At 40.0% G+C, this 23807-nt stretch overlaps 1 protein-coding gene across 2 annotated transcripts in view; it reads left to right on the top strand.

Annotated features, from left to right (window-relative positions):
* Window positions 1-23153, top strand: part of GPD2 (glycerol-3-phosphate dehydrogenase 2) — a 63704-nt gene extending 40551 nt beyond the window's left edge. For both annotated transcript variants that reach the window (XM_005153733.3, XM_031053343.2), the window contains exons 7-17: window positions 3788-3952; window positions 4731-4875; window positions 9687-9880; window positions 11876-12010; window positions 12266-12441; window positions 12937-13068; window positions 13542-13700; window positions 16203-16315; window positions 16411-16489; window positions 16609-16707; window positions 20424-23153. In XM_005153733.3, the coding sequence (XP_005153790.1) occupies window positions 3788-3952; window positions 4731-4875; window positions 9687-9880; window positions 11876-12010; window positions 12266-12441; window positions 12937-13068; window positions 13542-13700; window positions 16203-16315; window positions 16411-16489; window positions 16609-16707; window positions 20424-20549 (1523 nt within the window). In that variant the 3' untranslated portion in view covers window positions 20550-23153. The remainder of the gene's footprint in view (window positions 1-3787; window positions 3953-4730; window positions 4876-9686; window positions 9881-11875; window positions 12011-12265; window positions 12442-12936; window positions 13069-13541; window positions 13701-16202; window positions 16316-16410; window positions 16490-16608; window positions 16708-20423) is intronic.
* The last annotated feature ends 654 nt before the right edge of the window (window positions 23154-23807 follow it).

Below are 23807 nucleotides of genomic sequence, written 5' to 3'. Positions count from 1 at the left end.
TCATGTCAAGAAAGCTTTACACATCTGTTCTGAAGGAAGTTAAGCTTGGAAGCAATTTTGTCTTGGTTTTGGAGAATCTCCCTGTCTTATCTGGGGGGAATGGCATTTAAGTGAAAAATTGGAAAGCTTGAGGTGTAGGATCTTTGTTTCACCCTTCCATTTCTCTCTAAAGCAGTAAAGATCATCTGAGGACACATGAAACCATAGAATGGTTTGGAAGGGACATCAAATATCATCTACTTCCACAACCCCTGCCACAGGCAGGGATACCTTCCACTAGACCAGGTTGCCCTTTCCAAGTGGCCTTGATCACTTTCATGGATGGAGCAGCCACAGCTTCTTTGGGCAACCTCTGCCAGTGTTTCACCATCCTTCTAGTAAAGAACTTTTTCCTAATACCTTTTTTAAGTCTACCCTCTTTGATAAAGCCATTCCCCCTTCTTCTATGCCTGTGTGCCCTTTTAAAAAGTCCCTCTCCAGCTTTCTTGTAGGTCCCTTTGGGTATTTTTTTACACCATCTTTAACCAAGTGTGCTGGGACCTTGCTGTCTGGTTACTTGTAGCTGTGATGCCAGGCTGGGAGGTGCCCACCATCCCTCATATTCTCCTTACCTCCACTGAAGGAGGGGCCAAGCATCAAAGCCTGGTTCTGCCAGGCCCCAGAGTCTCCCCGACCCACATGCCAATATCGTCCTGTACCACAGCAATACCTGTTGTCACTGAGCCACCTTCTGTGCAGGCTTACAAGAACTCAGAGGGAGTTTGTTAGGGAGGAGAGTCTGAAGGACAGGTAGGAAGCAGTACCCTTTCATCTTCCTGTTGCTCACATACCCCTCTCTTTGAAACAAGCATTCCTGACTCCAAAGTAGTAATTAGCTAGTTTTACTTTAATTGGCAGAAAATATGCTATGTCAGCAGTGAATGTGCTGTAGTAAAAATTATTTTGCTATGGTGCCTTTATACTGGGGGGCGTGCATGGAGGAATGGCAACTGCTTCTTCAGATATCAAGAAAAAAGATAATTTCATATAAAGTGCAGGGTTTTAATGTAGTTGTCTGGGGGGAAAATGTGCACATGTGAGTTCGGGGCTTTAAGAAAAAAAAGTGGTTCTTTGCATATAAAAAATATTGTACTGTGACCCCATCTCCACCAAACTGTTGCAGTATTATTCTCCACAGATGATAAATTTCTGAGCTAGTAAGTCACTCTTCATTTCTTTCAAATCTAGACCTCTGCAGATCTCTGCTGTTTATACTGTGAAATACTAGAGGACTCTGCACTGTGATCACATCAATCTGAAGCCAGTGGGTTTTTCTAGATGTGTAGTTAATCAGGAACTGGTTATTTCCCAGTCCTCCTCCTGCAAATACATTACATAGGCACTCAGAGTTCCTTTTGGACAGCTGAGATTTGAGTAATAGGAAGGGGTTTCTTGCATCAGAATAATGATGAGGGGAAAATGGATGAGAGTTTCAGAGAAAGCATGAAAATGTTATCTTGAGCACAGTGGTCCAAATCATGCAATATACTGAGCATATCCTTAACTCATTCTGATGTTATGGGCATTAGGAGTTTCGACAAAATGCTGAGCAGCTCTTGGATTTGGGGCTTAATAAACAGTCGTTACTTAGATGTTTGTTCTCTTTAGAAATCACAGCCGTTTTCATGTTATTTATTCTGTTGATTGGCTTTTCTGGATTGCTTTTGGTCTGGACAAGTAAGTCACAAAACTGAAGAAGCAAGCTTGCAAAATGTAAACACTAAGACTTCCATTAGACTAAAGCTAGTATTGGCAAACAATGAAAGTTGGGCTGTTTTTGTGCGATAAATTCACACCCTATGTTAGCTGGAGGAGACCAGTTTGTAGAGGGTACCCCCTTAAGCACTGATGGCAAGAACAAATTGATGGAGGATAAAGTAACTAAGGAAACCCTTGTGGTCCTAGGGTCCTTCTACAATGAAAGAATAAGTCCTGCTGCACGGAAACGGGTACTCCAGGGTTTCTATGTATATAGACAGCACTGGTTTGAGGGTGGCATTCCTGGTATTTGCTGGGCTCCTTGTCCTGCAGTATCAAGACTTGCAGCACCCTATGGGGCAGGCAGGTCCCCAGATCAAGCGCCACTGTGAAGAGAGATTACTCCAGAATGCTGCCCTCTGAAAGCCTTCAAGTTTGGACAAGAGGGGCATTCCCTGGGTTACTCTGAAGCATGTCCTGTATTCTGCTTTATGTAGAAGCAGCTGCTGTAATGCAGCTTGTCAGTGGTGTCTTTTTTTCTGTCTAGTGCTCCCTCTATATATGAGATGTACATTTGCTCAAGCCTGTGTTAAAATGTGAAGGTTTGAGGTAAACCACATAAGGTCATTTTATCCATTCCCCAACACTACCAAGGCATAAATGTTGATGCATTTATTTAATGATTTGCCTGCCACTTCTGACAGATGGTTGTTTCATCTTACGCATCTTGTGTGATGGAGTGTCCCCAACTTTTCTTGACATCTTGCTCAGTTGTTTTGCTGTTCTTTTTTGCAGTTTATTTTTGGCATTGTTTGCTTAGTTGGAGTTACTGTTTGTTTCTTCATTGGTGCTTTATCATGTTATGTTCCCATATGCTTCGCATAACTTTTTTTTCTTATAGTTGAAGACTGATTGCACTATATCGTCTGGGCTGTGTTAGAATGAGGAATTTGGGGAGGGGATGCGGCACCTTCGAGGCCATTGATCCCATCTTTATAGCTTTGCCCTTTTAGCTAGGAACAGATTATTTGCGTAGTGGCTCAAGATTGCACAGGCAGAATCAGAAGAACCAAACTTTACATAAATCATTTATACTAAATGTTGGGAATGCTGGCAACATAAATCAACTACAATGTCTATTGGAAATTTATCACTTTATCAGTATTATCTTTGATAGAAGTGGTCCAAACACGTAGGGAAGTGAACCATGCCTTGGGAAGTTTAGCCTTCTTTTAAATTAATTATTCAGGACACACAGAGCCTGGCCCCTTCAATGTATAGTAATTCTTTCCAGCCAGCATCCAGGACTTTTAACTTCAGTGGCAATAATAAATAGGAGGAGTCTCAGCTGAAGCCAGTATTTCCAAGTAATTAATCTTCTTCCCCTCATGGTCCCTCCACCTCTTTCTTAGTTTTCTTTAACAAGGGAATTTCAGTAATAAATCTTTAATGATACATGTTAAGAATCCTTCATTAATTCTTGTCTACTTGCTTCTCTTTCTTTGATGCTGTATGTTGTATGTTAGGAAGTTAAAATGAAGAAAAAACAGTTCTAGAGAGCTGGTAAATTGGCACAGTCTCTGAAAGGTTGTTTCTCGGCTGTTGGATGTTGTGTGGCATACTTGCTAATAGGGATTGTTGATTAATACTGGTTGGAATGTCAAACGAATGCTTGGATACATTTACAGAATTGCAGCACGATTGCACAGGAAAAGGTAAAGAAAAAAGTAATTTGTCTGCTCCTTAGGTGGAGGTGAGCCTGATTCTAAATTTTATTCTAATCTCATTCTAAGTTGCATGTTCAGAAGCTGTGCTTGTTGTATAGTCTTGGGTACTGCAGCGGCCCATATAGGAGAGCAGCTGGGCACATTGCTGCCGATGGAGCAGAGGGGATTTATATTTAAATAATTCTCTTCAGATGCGGGCAGCCATCAAGCCTATTCAATGTGACAGGGACAGATGTGACAGATCGGTTCTGACACACTTCCATACCACAAGTCTGTGGCTGGAGGTGACTGGTGTCCTTCCTCTGGTCCCCTCTCTGCTGCAGGACAGCACAACGATGCGCGGATGAACCTCGCCATCGCCCTCACTGCTGCCAGGTACGGTGCTGCCACCGCCAATTACACTGAAGTGCTGAGCTTGCTCAAGACGACGGATCCAGCCAGTGGGAAGGAGCGTGTGTGTGGTGTACGCTGCAGGGACGTCCTAACAGGTGCGTGCCTTCCTGGCAATGGAAAAGCTGAGGTACGCAAGGACAGCTTCCAGCCCAGCTTTGCCAGATGACCAGCTGGCAAGTGGTGGGCCACAAGTGTCCTTTGGTCTGCAGCACCCTGCTCAGTGGGCAGAGGTGATGGCACTCTGCAGTGGGCTCTACCACACCATGGTTGAGCAGGAAGCAGAGCTCTTCAGGAGAGCCTACTTTTCATTAAAGACACAAAGAAATAATGAGACGAGGGAGGAGCAGGGGAATGCTGCTGTTTGTAAATATCAACGAACTGACAAAGGAGCCATCTTCCCAGGGTGCACTAGCATACCATTAATGTCAATCATCTTTAACTTCTGTCAGATTTTTCACTCAAATCCTAGCATTTTGGCAGGGTAGGCTAAGCTTTACATCCAAACCCTTCTGTCAAGCAAAGATGATATTGTAAAATGCTACGTGCTGAACAGTAATAGTCCCATTTACCAAGGCTATGGATTGAGACTGAAATCTCTCATGTTTGAGAAGCAGATTTCAGCTGAACTTCTTACATCCAGTCTTCCTCCTTCTGCCTTTACAGATAAGATGGAATTTCACTGTAAAACATTTTCTTTCAAATCTGGTTTTACATGAAAACTTTGTTAATTTTTAAAAATTATTCCAGCTGTTCTGTTCAGACAAGCAGGATGTGCTTTACAGTAGGTGAAGTTCATAGATAGATTAATAACAGAGGGTGTCAGTGAGCAGGAAAACAAATGGTTTATGTGATTGATACTGTTTTCTTTCACAGGGCAGGAATTTGATGTCAAAGCCAAATGTGTTATCAATGCTACGGGACCTTTCACAGACTCTGTGCGCAAAATGGATGATCAGGAAGTACCAAACATCTGTCAGCCAAGTGCAGGCGTGCATATTGTGATGCCTGGTTATTACAGGTAACAGTATTCAAAGCCTAAACCATTTGTAACAATCTCTGCTGGTGTCTGTAATAAATAAGCTTGCAGAGATGCATTTGTGGGTTTTATGGTAGCCTTGAATGCATGATTTGATTTTTATTTTGAACAGGTTTTTTTTTAAGAGGATTCTGCACTGTGCCAATTAGAAGATCAATTTCGTATATTCAGAAAAAGACTGAAGTCTCGTAGTTCTTAGATAAAACACACCAAGGCAGAGTTCCTGCTGAAGCAGAAGGGCATTTACGCAGAGCATCTGCAACAGACTTGTGAAAGGCGTATTTTTCAATAACGAATTTGAATTGACTGTACTGGCTGCTTGTTCACTCTCCTTAAGAAAAGAAGCAACATATGAAACCTTCCAGAGAGGTTGCTGCCTTCATACAAAAACTCTTGCCCTATTAAGCATGAAACTCTCTATACAGTGACACTCTGCCACTGTACTTTGCCACATTATGACTCCACTTATAGGACATATGAACACAGCATGTAGGCCATATAAGTACTTCAAAATAACATGATTAAATTTTGATGCTGCTGTGGCCACCAGCCCACCCACCATTCTGGTGGAGAAGACTTGCGTCCCCTGCTGACCTTGTCACAGAGGTCCCTGTGGCACTCTGTGAGCACGTACTCTGTGGACTACTGCTTCTGTCCTTATTTGCTGTGCAAAACCAAATCCCCTTCTACCAAGCAAGCCATGTCAGTTGAAACTCAAATATTACCTTTGGTTTCTGAAGTCATTAGCATCCTAATGGAAATTCACATTTATGGACTTAGCTCAATTCTGTTGATACACTGCACTTACAATAATGCCTTCCATATCATCATTGCACTCCTCTGTGAATATAAATTTAGACTTCCAGTGCACAACATGTTGTTTTTGCCAGAGCTGTCCCAAGAGGACATGACCATGATTGTAAAATTGAGCATTTCTGGATTAGTGGAAAATCACTCTTGCAGTCTGTTCTTTTTTTGGTGTTTTTCTACATGAAAAATGGGAAAATGACTTGATAGCTGCTTGAAAGCACTAGCAATGTGGAGGAATGGGTTGTAATCCTAGTTTTCTCACATGCTATGAGAAGGATATGTGTGACTGGCTTAAAGGCCCTATAACAAAATCATATAAAGTTTTAAAACTGTGACTCACTTTGTAAATTCAAAGTAGAAGATGGCTTGGGGTGCATGAGGGCTCTAATTTATTTATTCTGTAATAACCTAATAATTTTAATTGGAAATGTAGAGAATTCTTGTTCTCCTTGTTCCCCTGTGTATGTCAGCATGTGGGCATTACTTTTCTTGTGAAATAGTATCTACCCACATCCTGCCTCCACAGTGCAGCTGATTAGATAAAATTGCACCGAATTTCCACAAAGTGGGATAGCTTAAACCAAGGAACTGTCTGCTAAATAGAAAATACTTGTGGTATTTAATGTTAGTTGTATCAGGTCGTCTCCTGCTGCCAAGGAACACTCCCCAGCAAACAAAGATTGTAATTTCACTGTGGTAAATGTTTTATAGAGAATTTTGGCCCATACTCACCCAATTTTTTTTTAAGAGGTAGATTTTTTAGATATAAACGTAGTTAAGGTTTTGTAAAACTAATGTTAACTTAATGGCTTTATTTCCCATGAGTTTCTTATTCATTTATGTTCTTCATTAATAGTCCCAGTATTCTTCCTCTCATTAATCCTGTTTTTAGTGTACATCTATTGTGGTAGCTGCAGCAAGTCCCTCTCACTCCCTATTGTTTAAGTGTATTATCTGATAAATGAAAGTGGTTTCTGACTGCCTCTGTTCCAACAGGCTTGCTGCCTGAAATGTGTCTATGGACGAAGTACTTTATTTCCCCTCCCTTCTCACAAATGTCAGATGCTTTTTGTCTGTCTTGAATTTTCTTGTCTGATCTGCATTCCAAATACCATGTAAAATTGTCTGCTGAACCTTAGTTCTACTCTATGGAAAATCACCTATTTGTTTTTTAACTGTATTTGTGGTGCTTTGGTTAAATGCTTATTCAGCTAGAGCTCTTCCATGTATCTGTTCTGCTCCATAAAATGAACCACTTATTGACCTCAACTTTAAGACTTCTGATCTGCCCCTCAGTTAAAGCATCTTGTCTAGTTCAGTAGTCTACAGCTTCTTACATTCTACAGGTACTTTAGTCATCTGTTTTCAAGATTTTTCTCCTGGTTTGTCTATGTTCAATATACATTGTCCAACTTAACTGCACTGCTTTTTGGAGAAGGAACCTCTTACCACAGTCAGTTGTTACAAGTTAATTCTTCAATATTGTACAACTGCTTAAACATTAGGCCAGGTGTCTTAATGGTTGTTTTGTTGACAGCCATTTCAGATTCATCTGTGTTAGACTCCAAGACCATTTGTCCCTATATTTCTATGTAAAGGCATTGCTTTATACTTCATATTAGAGTTTACAGTCCTCAACTTACGCATTTCAGTAGTCTTTAAACACTGCTAGAGAAATCTTACAGTGGCTGATGCTGCTATACTTCATAGCTCATTCTCACATCTATTCTGTAGTCGTAAGAATTACAAAAATGTGCTGTTTCAGGACTATTTCTGGTGTGCAGCAGATGACTCCAGAGACGCTCCAGATCAGCCAACATTTGGGTGTTAGGATGCTTCTTTTCAATGAGAAACATCTTAATTTAATTTGTTTTGGTGGCTCTTTAGTTATTTGTGTAAGATGGAACAAACATAGCAATGGGAGATTGAGAGTGTGCTTCCTGGGATAGCTAGTAGTCATTAATTCAGTAAATTAATTGGCATATGGAGAACTATTTCATCCTTTCTCATAATTTGCTGTGTAATCAAATTGAAAACACTTCACACCATTGGTGCTGTGATGGAACTTAGTTTTAAGTCTTTACTTGTTTATCTTCCTTATTTTAGAGAGTTTCTCTGAGATCACATTTAGAAAAACCCATACTTTTGAGAAAATGTCTGAAGTTTTCTGAATATTCTGATACTGTATATTAAATCTCTAGTTTCCTCTGTCTCTAAATCAATAGCTTTTTCATTTTAAAAAGTAATCATTTGTCTGACGTGATTTACCTTTCACAAATCTGTGTTGACTTCCCCTATTAAATTGTACTTCTCCAACTGTATGCTTAAGCTGTCTATAAATATCACCTAAAAAATGTTCTAATATACATGCTATGTATGAAATTTTCAGCTTCTCTTCTAGCCTTTCCAGATATTGAAAACTTACCTTCAGTAATCTTAGACTTCCTAAAAATAACAACTCAGTGGTTCAGCTGGTGGCTCCCTAGAATAGGTAATTCATATCCAAGCAGGTCTTTGTCTGCTTTCAGCTTACTGTGTTAATAGTTGAGTCCATTGAACTCCCCTTGATGGTCCATATTACCCCTTAAATACATACTCTCCTATCCTCCTTCTGTATACTTCCTATATGCTCCTTCTGTTACCAGGATCAGAGGCAAAACCTGAAGACTGCTAACCTGGCTGCAGGTGTTTTTGCAAGTACCTACAGCACTGCAGGTGAAAGTTGGCATCTTTTCTTTAAATGAAAGTGAACAAAAAAGGGGCAGCTTAAGTATTTCCGTATATAAAAGCTGTTTACTTTGAAGTAATTATAGAAGCCTTTTGTTTTCTGAAATACAAGCAGAGCTATTTAGTAAGCCATGAGGATAACTGGGTTTGTACCTGTGGATTTTTGGTTTGGTTTATTCATTTTTCTTTTCTTTTTTATGTTATATCAGGAAACATTGATACAGAAATTAAAATTTCCTATATGAAGAACTACTGGTTATCTTCATTTAACTAAATCATTGTTTGTTGCACTGGAGTAAATAATTGACAAAGCTCTGAACAGTAGCATCCAGTTAGTGTCTCTCTTGTCTTTTTTTCTCACAACATGGTTCCCTGTTCAGGAGCACAGGAGCTGGGAGTATTCTGAGTGTACTTCTTGATCTGAGTCCCGTGGGAGTCTGGGCATTCGCTCCTGTTGAAGTGGCAGATGGTTAACAGACCCAGGCTGTGGTATTGCTGGATGTTTACTGTTGGAATGTGCTTATAATGGTTATGATTTCAGTGTTGCTGTTCTCTTGTTTTCTTCATAATTTTCTGTTGTGAACCATTACCCCTCTTCCACCTCACACCATTACTGCAAATGAAAGTTGAAGTTGTCACTGGGATTCTGTAGGTCTTTGCTTTTGTCCTCTGTTTAGGACACAGATAGTTGAGAACCGAGGTTAATAATACTTAATTTTTAATTTTTCTTGTTATATACTTAGATGCATCAAAACAGAACTAGGGTTCTGTTCTTTTTCTTCCATTTAAATGTGTATTCTGTTTCAGCCTTCCCTTTCTTTTGAGGCATAATATAAAAGATTGGCCTTTTTTTTATCAAAAGCAGTTTTTCATTCCATAAAGAGTTTCAAGTAATTGCTGTTTTAAAATTACCAAATGTTTGTATTTGAAATTCCAATGAACACAACTTTCCAGAGTGAATGGAGAGGTGAGATGCCAAAGGCCTGGTCACTAGATTTAAGGTTGTGGTCTGCTAACCTGCTTAACAAAGCAAAAAAAGAACATCACTTTCAGGTGCCCTATTTCTTAAAAATCTGGGACTACTTTTTAAAGTCGGGTGAAATCTTTGATTTTATTTTATTTTTATTTTATTTTTAATCATTTGACCTAGGAACGAAGGTAACATTCTGATACTTTATATGAGGTACAAGGTGTGCAGGAACAGAAAACCTGGTGATGCCTGCCCTGTTTTGAACCATGTCCATCCTTCATTTCAGCCCTGATCATATGGGTCTGCTTGACCCAGCCACCAGTGACGGCAGAGTGATTTTCTTCCTGCCATGGGAGAAGATGACTATTGCAGGGACCACGGATAGCCCGACCGATGTTACTTCCCATCCAATACCAACAGAGGAAGATATAAATTTCATTTTGAATGAAGTGCGTAACTACCTTAGTGCTGATGTTGAAGGTAAACCTTTGCCCACTTAGTTTTAACCTGGGAAGGTGTGGGTGAGTTTGTGGCATTTCGAGTGCATTCTATCCTTCTGTGGGTCTGATAACTGTGGTTCTTGTGCATCTGGTTGTTCCTAAAACTAGCAGGACGTAAGTATCATCATGAGCTATGTTTCAGAGCTATAAAATGGTGCCTTTCAATACACACCTGTATTCTGGCCTCTCCAGGTGGGAGATGAAAGGTTTTGCAGAACTGGAATGGTTCCACCATACATCATGATGAGTACATCAGATAATTCACCTGTTTTTCCTAAAAAAGACTTTTCCCATGTCTTTGTTTTTATTTCCAGTTTTCTAGGCACTTTATTCTTAAGAGTTGACTCTTCTTGATATGGTAAATATCTAATAGTGTCAGTGTTCAGTGCAAGAGGAGAATTTATAAAAATTACTTGGTGCCAGTTGTTCCTTTCAGCAGCTGAGCTGAGAACACATTTGTTGCAAGAAACTGGCCTGCTTTGACTTGATGGTGATTTAAAGAAGAGAGGGTTTTTTCTTTCTTAGTAATTTTTTTCTTCTATGAAAGCATTTGTACTTCTGTATTTCTGTTGTATAGCAGCATTAAAATAAATCTGAAAAGTACTTGGTTAGGAGGAACATTGCAGCATCCTTAGATTTAGGAAAACTTGCTATCCAGAGGTTAGAAATGCTACATTACTTGTTTTCTGAAGTGAATAATTGATTGGCCTGTATTGTGTGAACTTCAGAAGAAGTCCTCAGGAAATATACCTTTAAGCTTTGTGAGTAGAAGTCAATGTAGGTAGGTGTGGTGGGCCAGCAACATAGCTGGTAAAGGTAAGACAGAGATTTTATAAGGTATTTTACAGAAGTACATTATGAAGTGGTTAATTCTTTTGAATGAAACCTACCTAGGTGTGTGCTGCTTTTCACATATGCAATTAGCAGTGTTTATAGATTGCTTGTTATTGAATTAACAACTGTGCTGGCCATATCAACTTGCTGCAGACCTGCCTTTTAGCTGCCAGAGACAGTGCCAGGGTTATCAACTTACACAGGCTTGGATGAGTTCCAACTGTTTAATTATAGTGTCACGCATGCTGCTTTTTCTAGTTTCATTAGTTTATAAACGTAATATGGAATCTTATTTCTGTGATTAACACTTCATTTTGGCAGGTTAAACATGCTGGCAGAGCACCATTGATTTCTGAAATCTATTTTGTGTTCTTTGGGGGATATTTTTACACCCTTTTACTGATTTTCAATTATCATTTATTTGAAAGTTGTATTTAAAAAAAAATGTTCCAAAGGCTCCAGCATAAAGCAAATTTGGCCAGTTTTTCTATTGCAAGCTTAATAAGCAACAGAATTAATTTCATTAAAATCTGTTGATTTCATTTTCTTTTATGTATATATGTATATGTATGTGTATATATGTATATATATATTTTTTTTTTTTTGAGAGAGACTTTCAGAGGCTAAGGTATTTTCCTACAACTGCTAAGGGCTTTTGTGACTACCTGGTGCCTTCAGGCTCTCTTCTTCCAAGTTTACCAAGAAGTCAGGGTTGGCTTTAGGGATTTACTTGTAACTGGACAGGCAGCAGGAACAGCATTGGGGTTTTTTTGAGGCGATGGGTGAGTTTGGCAGTTGAATCTCTCTTGATTGATCAGTTATCAGGATATCTCTGTTCTGTTGGATTTTTAACCACTGTGAAAACCAGACTTCTCTGACTTTGCTTTGGGCTAGAGAATATTACTGGTACTACTCAGGACAGTGCTGAATTTAGTTCTGTAGCTCAGTTTATTCCATTACTTTGGAGGATCATCTCCATTTTTTTTTTTTTTTTGTTGCTCAGCTAACAAGCATGGTGTGGTGCAGTCATTGTTTCACAGTGAATATCTACTTAGAGGCAATGCCACAAAGACCACAGGAGTGATATGAGGTAAATACCTATCAGTTCCTGGCTGATTAGCTGATCTTTTGTTCCGGACAGTGAGAAGAGGAGACGTGCTGGCAGCATGGAGTGGCATTCGTCCCCTGGTCACAGACCCCAACTCCAAAGACACACAGTCGATATGCCGGAATCATGTTGTTGCTATTAGCAATAGTGGCCTTGTCACAATAGCAGGTACTCTTAAAGTAGGAGGTTCTCTTGAAGTATAGTGTTGTTGGGTTTACCCCATGTCTTTTATTCAAATCCTTTTCTTGTTCCAGGACAATCCTTCATGCTCCTGTAGCCAGATAATCATGTGCCAGTACTAGTATGACTGGCTTACTGGAGCAAGCTAATAAGAGTGATATGATCTACAAAATATATATATTATATACCAACTTGGTGTTCCCCTTGCTTTCCCCAAATAAAGGGGTAAATGTGTGGTTACAGGTGGGAAGTGGACAACCTACCGTGCCATGGCAAAGGATGCCATTGATGCAGCTGTTGAGGCACACAACTTGAAGGCAGGTTCCAGTAAAACTCTCGGACTGCAGCTACAAGGGGCTGAGGACTGGAGTCCCACTCTCTACATTAGGTTGGTCCAAGACTATGGACTTGAAAGTGAGGTGAGTCATGGTGTCAGTTGATGCTCTGATGTTTCTTTGTTGGAGGGTTTTGTTTTTCCACTTAATCTAATACCAGAATAACTTGTTCAAATGTCTGTTGAACCTGATAAGAGCATATTACCTAGCTGGGGAAAAAAAAATGTAATAATTGTTCTTCCCTTTTTCCTTCCTCCTAATTTTGACTGTTTCCTGCTTTAAAATGTTACAACATCCTAGGATCTGTCTTCCTTTGAGCCCCAAAAAAATCTGTACCTCAGATATGATCACAGCGCAGCAGAAGAATTGGAGCATCATTAGTCACAGTTACACTGATACATACATAGTGGTGTCAGTGCTGGCCTAACCCATTCTCAACACAAATAGTTTCCTCCCACACAATCAAAATCTAATACCCTCTTCAGCCTATTTGTTACTGGTGACAAGAGAATTGACAAGAAAAATGTGTGCATTTGATGTGCTTTCAAAAGCCTATTGAATTTGTTTTCAACTCCATAGGTGGCTCAGCATCTAGCTTCGACATATGGCGACAAAGCTTTTGAGGTGGCCAAAATAGCCCAAGTTACAGGAAAGAGATGGCCTATTGTTGGAAAGCGTCTTGTATCTGAATTTCCTTATATTGAAGCTGAGGTATGTGGAAAAACTACATGATGTTCTCACTTCTCTTCTTGGGATAAGCAGGTTCTAGAGCAGGTTTGTCTTGCTCTCTAAAACATCTCCTTAAGCCTTTTCCTTTGGTCAGATACAGACTTTTTTTCCTGTTCTTGTTTTTCTCCTTCTCTGGAGCATGCTTTATTTTTGTTTGCATATACACATATTAATATATTTTTTTAAAAATTAAACATTTGTAATTATATAGTAGCTATTTTTTATTTCATCTATACATGTTTGATGCCAGGTGCATTTTATAAAACGTCCCAAGGAACACTTAATGTTGCTTTATAAGATGCCCCAAGCATTTTGAACACTCTGCCTGCTTGGGTGGGAACATTTTCATTTTTTATAGCCAACCTAGCAGGATGGTTTGTGATGCTAAATGTAATTTCTGACAGTGCCCGTTTGCTTTCTCATCTGCACTTTTTCCCCTTCTCTTATTGTTCTAGGTTGTCTATGGTGTCAAAGAGTATGCTCGCACAGCAGTGGATATGATTTCCCGACGTACTCGCTTGGCCTTTCTGAATGTGCAGGCTGCAGAGGAAGCCCTGCCAAGAATCGTAGATATAATGGGAAAAGAACTTAACTGGAGTGAGCAGAAAAAAAAGGTACAAAGGGCCTTTTTCATCTGAAACCGTTTTGTTCTTCTTAAGTAGTTTCCATGTTAACGATCTAAATTAGTTGAATAGAAAACTTCAAGTGATGCTTTCTTCCCAAGAGAATGATTCACTTGGCATATTTCACTATAAAGACTTTATCAAAATAGCTGTGAAATGAGTTGGCATTGGCTGGAGGGTGGAGGGGAAAGTGAAGATCTGTGTCCTGTTGTTCCCAAATTTTAAAAATGAAAGCGGACTTGGCATTACTATACTATTCCTATACAGTTATTTTGTTTACTGACACTTTTCCATAGGTCTGCCTCAGAAAAGGAGGATCTTGTAATATGTGTCACTCCTTTTTGTCTGCTGTGTATTTTGAGAAGTGATGATACTGAGTTTGCATAATTCTTTGTAATAAATTAACACTTAATGTCACTGTTACCTTCCTTCGCCCACAGTGGGTCTGTGCCCAGACAAACCATGTGGGACTCATCTTACTGTTACTTGCAGTCCTGATAACAGGCTGTCTCTGTCTAAGCTGGTTTCCGTGTGCCTGCTCTGTAGTAAAGATCACTTACCCTAATGAAGGCATCTGCTGTGTGCATTGAACTGCACCCTACAACCCTGCTTAGACCTCCACAAACTGACAGGAGTACCTTGGATCTGTGGAGATCTAAGCTTAGATGTAGACATCCCACTTACTGACATGTATCTTGCCCCTGCTGAACCATCATGTCATGTAAGTTACCGATTTTCAATTCTTTCTGTTGTCACAAAAAGAGGCTGCATGTGTAATGCTGTCCTGAATATGGTGGAGGAGAGGTAGCGCAACCAGTGCTGTAACCACATGGGACCTGTGGTTTGGGACTTCTTTCACTCTGAAACAAAAAGAACCTGTAAATGCTCACCTAGCTCTTCGGCTCCAAAGGGGATGGGAAGTTTACTTCAGACTGTTCATGAAATGCTTTAGCAAGATAGAAATGTGATTAACATTCTGGAAGGAGCTTCTTTGAATCTTGCTAGCCAGAGACCTTCTGTGATCCTAAAGCCCTCCCTACAGGAGTGCACAAAGAAAGGGCTACCATCGTGTCACCAATGTGAGCTGCATTGTTTTTATGCGTGTACATTAAGCAACCTCATAGTTGGAGGTGTTTGACTGAACTTAGAGGTGTCCCACCCTTACTAAACAAGATTTGCTTATATAATAATTTACTGTATTAAACAAAGCTGTATTTATTCTTCCATAACAATAGATTGGAAAATGGGAAGCTTACAAAGCAAAGAGTTTGAAACTAACATGATGTTAGGGTTGCATGGACAGCCTTAGCTCCAGCAGCCATAGTTGGGGAGTTAAGCTGTAATTATATTCTCACTGTAACCTGCAGAAATGAAAATTAACACGTGCTGCATGCACCTGTAGGACTGTCAAAACTATCTGTGCTTGCATGAGTACCCTAAGGCCAGCAAGACAGTCTCTACATTCGCCAGTTGTCTGCTGGGCTTTCTTCCGGGAAAGTCTCCTTCTCTTTCAAGTGAGGCTAAACTTCCACTGAGTTACTGAGCATTTCTTCTGTAACCAGTCTTGGCCATTTTGAAGTGCTACATTTTTACAGCAATCTTGCCTATGTTGTATTTTGACTCGATGGACGAGGCAGTTCAGTGCCTATCCAGAAGAGCATTCTTTAATTTAGATCTTACAGTAAGACCATTAAATAAGTCTTTGTTGGTTTGGGACTTTAGGGCTAATTTCTGTGCTTGTATTGAACTGTCTAAGGGTAGTACGCCTTCACAAACAAGGCTTTGCTAGATTAAGTGGCTTATATGTACGTGCCTAAGGAATCTTTTACTGCTGCTGCGGCCATTCTGCAGTGCATACTATTTAATGTTGGTGCCTGCATAACAAATGCTTGTATCACTCTTAGAACTGTGTTTGGTGCACCCATTGCTGTAGAAGGAATTTTGTTCTACAGTACTCTATGTGTGTTAAGTGCTTATCACTTACTAAAAACCTGGCTATGGAAGACCTTCCACCGAACTTTCAGATAAGAAATCAGTTTTACTACCATCCATAAAACTAGTTTAAAACATAAAAGAACCTGCTTGGTTTTGAACCTCCTGATTTTTTTCTTTCTGATTTTAGACAGTTAGGTGAAACCTTGCACTAAGATATCAGCTGTGAGTTAAATGGCATTTTGTAGGCCTGAACTGCAACTGCCATTTGTCATGAAACAGGTAGATACACCATGTGTGACTGAAGGCAGTGTATAGTCCTTAAAGCGTTTACACAGTGATTAGAAGTCTTTACTAGTCTTGATATCTCTTTTCAAGACTAAAAAGTGCCTAAGCATTAAGTTGGGTTTTTTTTTTAATACTACTCAGCTACCATCTGCTTAATTTTTGGACCTTAAATTCTAGTTAAGTGGAAGAAACTTCTAAATAATACATTAGAAATAATTGTGTGCGAGCTCTCTATTCCTCAGATACACAGATTTTTTCTTTTTTTTCTTGTAGGACGAACTTGAAGCTGCTAAGAAATTTCTCTATTATGAAATGGGCTACAAAGTAAAATCAGATCAATTAAGAGACAGCTCTGAAATCAGTCTAGCGCCTTCAGATATTGAGAGGTGAGTAAAGTAAAAGAGTTCCCTATGCTGCTAGGAATTAATACATGTCATTCTTTTGAGTGCAGTTTTTCCCACTGATAATCCTTATCTTCCAGGTACAAGAAGCGATTCCGCATGTTTGACAAGGACAAGAAAGGGTTTATTACTATACTGGATGTGCAGCGTGTCTTGGAGGTAATGTTTCCCTGTGTTCTTTTGGTTTCCTTTTCAAGTTTCTTATCTAAATTTGAGAGTGTGGCATAAATAGTACTGAACAGAGCAGCTGATGTACTTCTGTGCTTTTATTTATCTAGAGCATCAGTGTGCAAATTGCTGAAAATACTCTTCATGATATTCTAAATGAAGTGGATCTGAACAAAAATGGACAGGTTGAGCTCAATGAGTTTCTGCAGGTAGGTGTCTCTTTGTTACGAGAGAAGCTGTACCTTTAACAAAGGTGTGTTTAACTTTTTTCCCCTCTGTTTAAGGGCTGGGTTGGAGACTAGGTGAGTGTTACTTGAGTAAACGCTGTAGTGTTGATGCTATTTTCCAGATCACAAGGTGAGTGACACACACAACCATCCACAAGCAGCTTTGAAATTCAAGGATTTTTTTTTTCATGTGCAGAAATAATGAGACACAAAAACTAGTTCCAATTTGCAAAGTATACTGCAGTACAGGCCTGAATTTGGCCCTTTATAATACAGAAATGCGGTTTAAGTATAATCAAAATGATAAAACTGTCCATTGGAAGGTATATGGCACATGGTATATGACATTTATCTTGGTCTGTTACTTGATTAGTAGTTTCTAAACTATTTTACCTATTTTAAAGAATAAACTTGTAGTTAAAGCACAGCTTGTATATAAACCTATAACCCTGGTTTAACTCCTGGGTTGAATAAGGGTACCTCAGCTTGTATGGAAGATGTTACATTGACAACCCATGCACCTGTCTTTTGCGGGCATTTAAAATAAAGCAGAAGGTACTATGGAAATATTTGTTTGCCCAGTTTCTTGTGCATATGCTGTTTGCCAGTCAGTGTTGTTTTTGTGGAGTCTTCCTTGGTGTGGTATTTCAAGTGACTGCCATGTCTTCCCTGCATGGTGGCAATGATGAATGCCGAACATGAGATAAATTCATGCTGGGGATTTTGGTCAATGTCAGCCCTTTCTTCACTGTGTCAAGTTAAACAAACAAGATCAAGGCAGAGGAAATGGTAATTGTCTCTCTTGAGATGAGCTGTAGATAAGAGCAGTATTGTTGCATCTAAATGCAGAAAATTTTCACAGGTTGTGTCCAGCATTAGAAAAAGGGACTATTTATTTGCCTAAAATGCAGCAATTAGCTGGGTAACTGAAATTCACCTGGGGAAAGAGTCAGGACCCCCTGCCCCAACAAACAGCAGTGGCAGAAGAAGAAACAATGGCTTTGGGAATTCATGCTTACGGATTCAAATAAAAGAGAAAATCACAGCTGTTTTTTTACCTATTGAAAAGGGTCTCCTTTTTATACCCCTCTTCATGTGAAAACTTTTAATTGATGGGGGGAACCCACCTTTCACTGTAAGGGCTGTGTTAAACTATGATGTGGCTAGTTTGGATGCACTGTGTTTACAGACTTGGAACAACTTGTAATTATGTCTGTGGTGGATTTTTGGTGGCTTGTTGGATTTTTTTGCTTCCCTGTGCTAAAAAGCCTCAGTTGGGGTTGCGTGCCCTAAACCATTGTATCTGTAAAATATGAAGGGCAAGCCACTGGTTAGGTAGATTTTCAAAGGTACTGTTGTAAAACTGTGTTAACTGTGGCTGTTGGCATCTCCTATGCTCACAATTGGAATATTTAATACTGGTGACTGGCACTGCAGTAAGGATCACTTGTGCCTGTGTACCTCCTTACCAAGGAGGCAGGGAGCAACACACAGGTTGCTCCTGCACAGCTGAGTGCCTAGGATGAAGTGTGCTAATAAAATTAATGGGAGGTTGCAATGGAAGGAACAAAATACATTAAATGTTTGTTTAATTTTTTTTAATGGATCTGTTATATCAGCTCCCAATGCTTTTGTGTTTGCTTTCTGAAAACTTTCAAGTAATTGCATTTTACCACAGGATGCTTGTGGAAAGCCATGTGCAAATATTTGTGGACATTTATATTAGAATATAGGAACACAGCGTGCCAGGGTGGCAGCACAGCTCTGCAGACTGGGAGCGGAGCAGTGCCAAGCACTTTCTTTAACCAACTGCAGGTACCTGTGTCACTCCTGTCACTCCAGTAACAATCTGGTGAGCACCTATCCCATCAGACACTGATGCCTACAAGTTTTCAGAGAGAGAAAGGTACCTGTGTTGGTCAGGAAGACAAAGGGGTTGTCCTACATGACAGGAAGGCAGAGTTCTGATGGTGTTTGGGTGCACATCATGCTGTCCTATGGCAGTGACTGTTTTCTTGAAGCTTAGTGGTGCTGTCATTTATGCTCAGGAAAGGAGGCCCTAACTTGGAAACTAGTTTTGGTATGCAAAGCCAAAAAACCTTGTTAAAGCTTTTTTCCCAACAGCAGATTTCCTTTCAGATCCTGACCAGCCCACTTATCAGATACTCTTCTTTTCATGGCAGTGCCAGGAGATCAGCCATCAGCAACCACCGTTTTATGGTTGCTTCTCCCCAGAAAAAGCATGCCAATAGACTGTAGTTGGTATAGTTTCACAGTTACTGTTGTAAAATTCTGTACCTTTGTGGCTACTGGCTTCTCCTATGCAGCGGTATAGTCAGATCAGACAGATGCAGGACTGGTAGCAGAGTGTATTGCCAGGCAGTGTGCATGGGTGAGGGCAGGGCCTGTCCTCTTGGGACCTCCCTTGCTGTGTGTAGAGATCACTCGGGAAGCGGGGTGGTAGGTGATGGGGAACACAAAGCCCAAGTGATCATGGGCTTCCCTTGCTGGCTGTAGCTACTGCTCTTCCTGCTGTTGGTCCTCTCCTTCCCAACTCCATATCTGCCTTGCCTGAGGGCTGCACAGGATCAGTAAATGCCTTCAAAGTGCAGGGAGGTTTTCCCAGCCTCATCTGGGTCTGCAAAGCAGAGTTTCCTCTGACCTTCTTCCCTCCAGTTACTAATCCCTGTTTTGACAGGGTTGATGCCACATTTGCATAGGTCCAGCTGCAGATATAATTAATAGATTTTCCTATGGAGGGGAAGAAATCTGAAGGGTTCTCAGCACTGGATGGGAGTAAGAAATTGCATTTTGTAAGTGCCAATTGCTTTCCATAGTAGTTTTTGACAAGCTGGCTGCATGTAATTTCAAGTCTAATGCTTGCTTTATCCATGGGATAAAGAAGAATTAACTAAAATCTTAGCACTAGTGTGTGTTCGTTAAAATAGAGCCATGTCCAGTTTCCAGGACTTAAAGGCAAATTAGTTTTAAAAGTCTGTAAAGGAACTTGGATTTGAAAGAATTGTGGAAGTCAAGTGTGCTGTCTCTACAAAGAAAGGCATATAAATGAAAGAGGGTATGGTCTAGGATCAGTGGTGGATCAGAAATGGGGTTCTGTTAGTTACATCTTTCAGATATTAAAAAAAAAGCCCAACAAACCACCTCTCAAATGGATGTCCTATGCATTTTTATATGCAAAACCCTTGGGGCTGACCATGGCTCACACCGTTACTTCCAAGCGGATCGTATTTGGTACATCTGCTCTTTCTGCCACCCATGCCTGGCCAAAACTTTCACTGGTATTTCAGGGAAATGTAAATGAACTCAGAAACCATACAGCTCTTTTGCTGTATATATGGAAAAATCAGTTCTGTGTATTCATTAACACTTGCTAATAGCTCTTGGACAGAACAATGAACTCTGCCGTTGTTCACAGTGGAGCATTGTGGGTGGCCCTTGGGTGGGACACCCAGCAGTGCCTGTCTGCCTCTTGTGCAGGGACCAATTGCAACAAGCTGTGTAGCTCTGCCAGGGTCCCATGTCCCATAAGCCACATGGGCAGCAGGGGTTGGTGGTGTCTGCCCATGGACTGGTGTTGGTTGCTGTCACTCTGGCTGCTTGCTGAGGGCTGTACCCTCTGCCTCTCTTATTTGCCTTGCAAAGGAGTTAACAGGGTGCTCTCCCTCTTGTCTCCTAAGCTCATGAGTGCTATTCAGAAGGGCTACGTGTCTGGAAGCCGGCTGGCTGTGCTCATGAAGACTGCTGAGGAGAATCTGCATCGGCGCGTGGGGATTCCAGTGGACCGGAGCGGTGGTGGACTGTGAGTTCGAATGCAATGTCTGCTCACAGCCATGGCTAATGGAGATGCATCTCTGCTAAAAAACATTCCAGTGCTTCTGACTGGCCTTGCTTGTTCCAGATGACTGGTGTCTGTCCATGGGTGTAGCTCTTACAAAACTATATTGGTGCATTTGTTTTTGTTCTTAATGGTTTTCTGTGCTCTTAATATTCCAGTATGTGGCCTTTTGGATTGGGTATTCTTTAGACACAGGGGTTCATTAACAAGAGTTCAAGAATACAGGTTAGAGAGATTTGGGTGCACACACAAGCACATGTGCACATAACTGTCTCGTTCATTAACTTCTCTATCACCTTTACCTTCAGAGAAAACAATGCTCAGAAAGTGCATCCTGCCTTTAAATGCATTGCATTCAATTTTGTGAATACATATTTAGAGTTTAAAAGTTGATCTCTGCTCAACAAAAGTGAGACAGGGAAAGCTGGTGGTCTAGATTGGAGATAATAACACAAAAGGATCAAGACTGACACTTTCTGAGGCAGCAGTTGCGAAGAACTATTGTGAGGTTCCGCAGGTGGCTGGTTTTGCTCAACAAAAGTGCTCTGTTATTTCAGGGGTGCCAATACTTGGCCAGACAAAAATATCGGCAGTATGAAGCTGGAAAACTACAAGACATCTTGATTAATCACCATAGCTAATAATTTATTTAAAAGCATGGGGACAGCTTTCCTTTCTCCCATATTAATAAAAATAAGCTTCCTTTAATAAATAGTGTAGTCTAACAGATGTTGGTTTATGCTGTAAAAAGGCTTCATAGTGTTTCCAGTTTTGGACAAACCCTGATGATCTGTAGTAGGTTTCAGTAGCATAATGGTCTTAATTCTTCATTTAAAAATGCTCAAACACAGAGTGAAACAATGAAATTTGTTTTGCATTATACCAAATTGTCTGTAAAAGTGAAAAAGCTATTTTTCAGATGAATGGGGGATGGGGGAAGTGGGGGGTGGGAATAGGATCACTCACTTGAGCTACTTTCAACCATGTTGTGTCTGTCTGTTTGCCTTTCTGTTGTTGGACTGACTAGGGTCAAGATCAGGTGGAAGACTCCTGCCTAATGTAGAACAAGGAAGGGAAAACCACAAGAATGGTTTATTGATGAATTTGTCATTCTGTTATGTTCTTTAAGTACCAATTTACAACTTAAAGCTGCAGTTCCAAGGTGTTAGGTTCTCTGCTTCTGTAGAATCTAATCTATTTTAACCAGTGTCACCACTTCACTAACGGAAAATAACAGTACAGGACTGAACAGCAAGGATTGTGTTGATATTTTGAAAGGGAAGATGATTATGTACACAAAATGGAGATGCTGAGGAGTGTTCACATGGAGCGTAGTAAGTACTGAGGTTATGTTTGGCTGGAGAGACAGAGTCCTTCAAAAAAAATGAAAAATTCAGGTGCTAAAAATGCTAAAACGAATGGGAATGAATGTAAGATACACAGGTTGTTTGGGTTCAGTGAGGAAAGTCAGGAGGGAATGGGCTTAGGATTCTACTACTAACAATAAAGAGAAAAAAAAAAGAAGAAAATGTAAGTAAGGAGACCTCTTCCAGGCCACATAAAGAAAAATATCTGCAACATTTACAAAGAAAAATTCTCCTTTATCAATGGCACTGTTAAGAATTAATAATAAAAGTTTATCTGTGAAGCCAGGACTTTCTGCTTTGCACCCAAAGTATACCCTTTGTTCTCTTGTTTTAGTAATGCTGCGCACAGGATGAGACTGTGGGATTTGTCTGGCTCAATGTGTGTCCTCCAATAGGAATTTGCTTTGCATCTTAGGCACTTTATTGTCATACTTCTCTTCTCTTTGTATGCCATAGCAAGATCTTGTATGACCACCCTGTGTAAAGATTGCATGTGTTACTTAAAACAGCTAAATCTGTACCTGGAAAAAATCTAAAACTATTTATTTATCACCTCACATCTTTTCAGGAATGTTGGCTTTGGTTTGTTTGGTTTATTTTCTGTCCATGTGAATGTACTATAGAAAGAGTTGTACAGTGTCACTGTCTTGCATTGCTGTGGTGGAAAACCAGTAATGTGTTTTGGGTTTTTTGGGGGGGTTGGTGTTTTGGTTTGGTTTGGGTGGTTTTGTTTTGTTTGGGGGATTTTTATGGTGGGGTTGTTTTTTTTGTTTGGGTTTTTTTGGGGGATTTTTTTTGTTTGTTTTTGAGGTGGGAGTTGGATTTCTGGATGTCATAATATTTTGGATTTTAAATAAACTGCATGCCTGGAGGGGAGGGTATGCATGTACATGCAGTGTGTTTATATATGTGTGTAAACACGTGTGTACATATGTGCACACATGTATATGCATTGCCTGTTTTACACATGGCACTTAGGTGTTTTGTGAGGTTACTGTTCTAGACTGAACTGTTAAATACTGTGTTTGAGGTTGGGTAGTCATTTTTATAACTGTCTTGGTCTTTTACTGCCATTATTTATTACTTTTGATATACACAATGAGCCGCATGCATTTATAGAGCAATAAGAGGATGTATTTAATGTGCCTTGTTTTTAACTGACCAAGAACTGAAAGCATGAATCAATAAAACTGATTAAAAATGGTCCCTTCACTGGCAGTTTGTTATAGTAGTTACAAAAATAACTTTGATTATCCTTGAAAAAGTTTATTTTTAAGGGGAGAATGTTCAGATAGATGTTTCTTCATAAACATAACATAATTTTGTCCATGCTTTCCCATTTCAGCTCAGAATTTAGTGCTTCATAGTTTAGAAGTGAAAATTGAGAGTTAATGCAGCACTTAGCATTCTTGGGATGTAGGATCTGTGTGTGCTCGCCGTTGACACACAGGGTGAGGTATTCTGCACTGCCATCTCGTACTAAAATCACAGCCAGCAATTGGCCCGGATTTTGGGGGGGGTTGGAAATGGCACTCGCAAGTGTTCCTTTGCACACTGATGAATTTTATCAGAACTAAAATCAATAGAAATGAATGGAAGAAATTTCATAATCCATTTTGATCATTTTACATGTCAAGTTAGTCCAGGGTTGCCATGTGTTGATAAATGTTCGTACCAAGAAAATGCTATATATTTTCATTGTCAGTAAATCAGTAAAGCTCTTATCAGTTTTAACGCAATTTTTATAATCTCCATATTATTTTATAGGTTTTAATTTTCACTTGTAATAGGGATATTCCACAACTGTGACGCAGCTGTGTCGAGTACAGGGTTTGTGTACGTGCAGGCAGGATAACTCC

The sequence above is a fragment of the Melopsittacus undulatus genome, chromosome 4 (genome assembly GCF_012275295.1).
Source record: "Melopsittacus undulatus isolate bMelUnd1 chromosome 4, bMelUnd1.mat.Z, whole genome shotgun sequence".
In the NCBI taxonomy this organism is placed as follows: Eukaryota; Metazoa; Chordata; class Aves; order Psittaciformes; family Psittaculidae; genus Melopsittacus; species Melopsittacus undulatus.
Note: the sequence above shows the minus strand (reverse complement) of the source record. Positions and strands in the feature narration are given on the sequence as shown.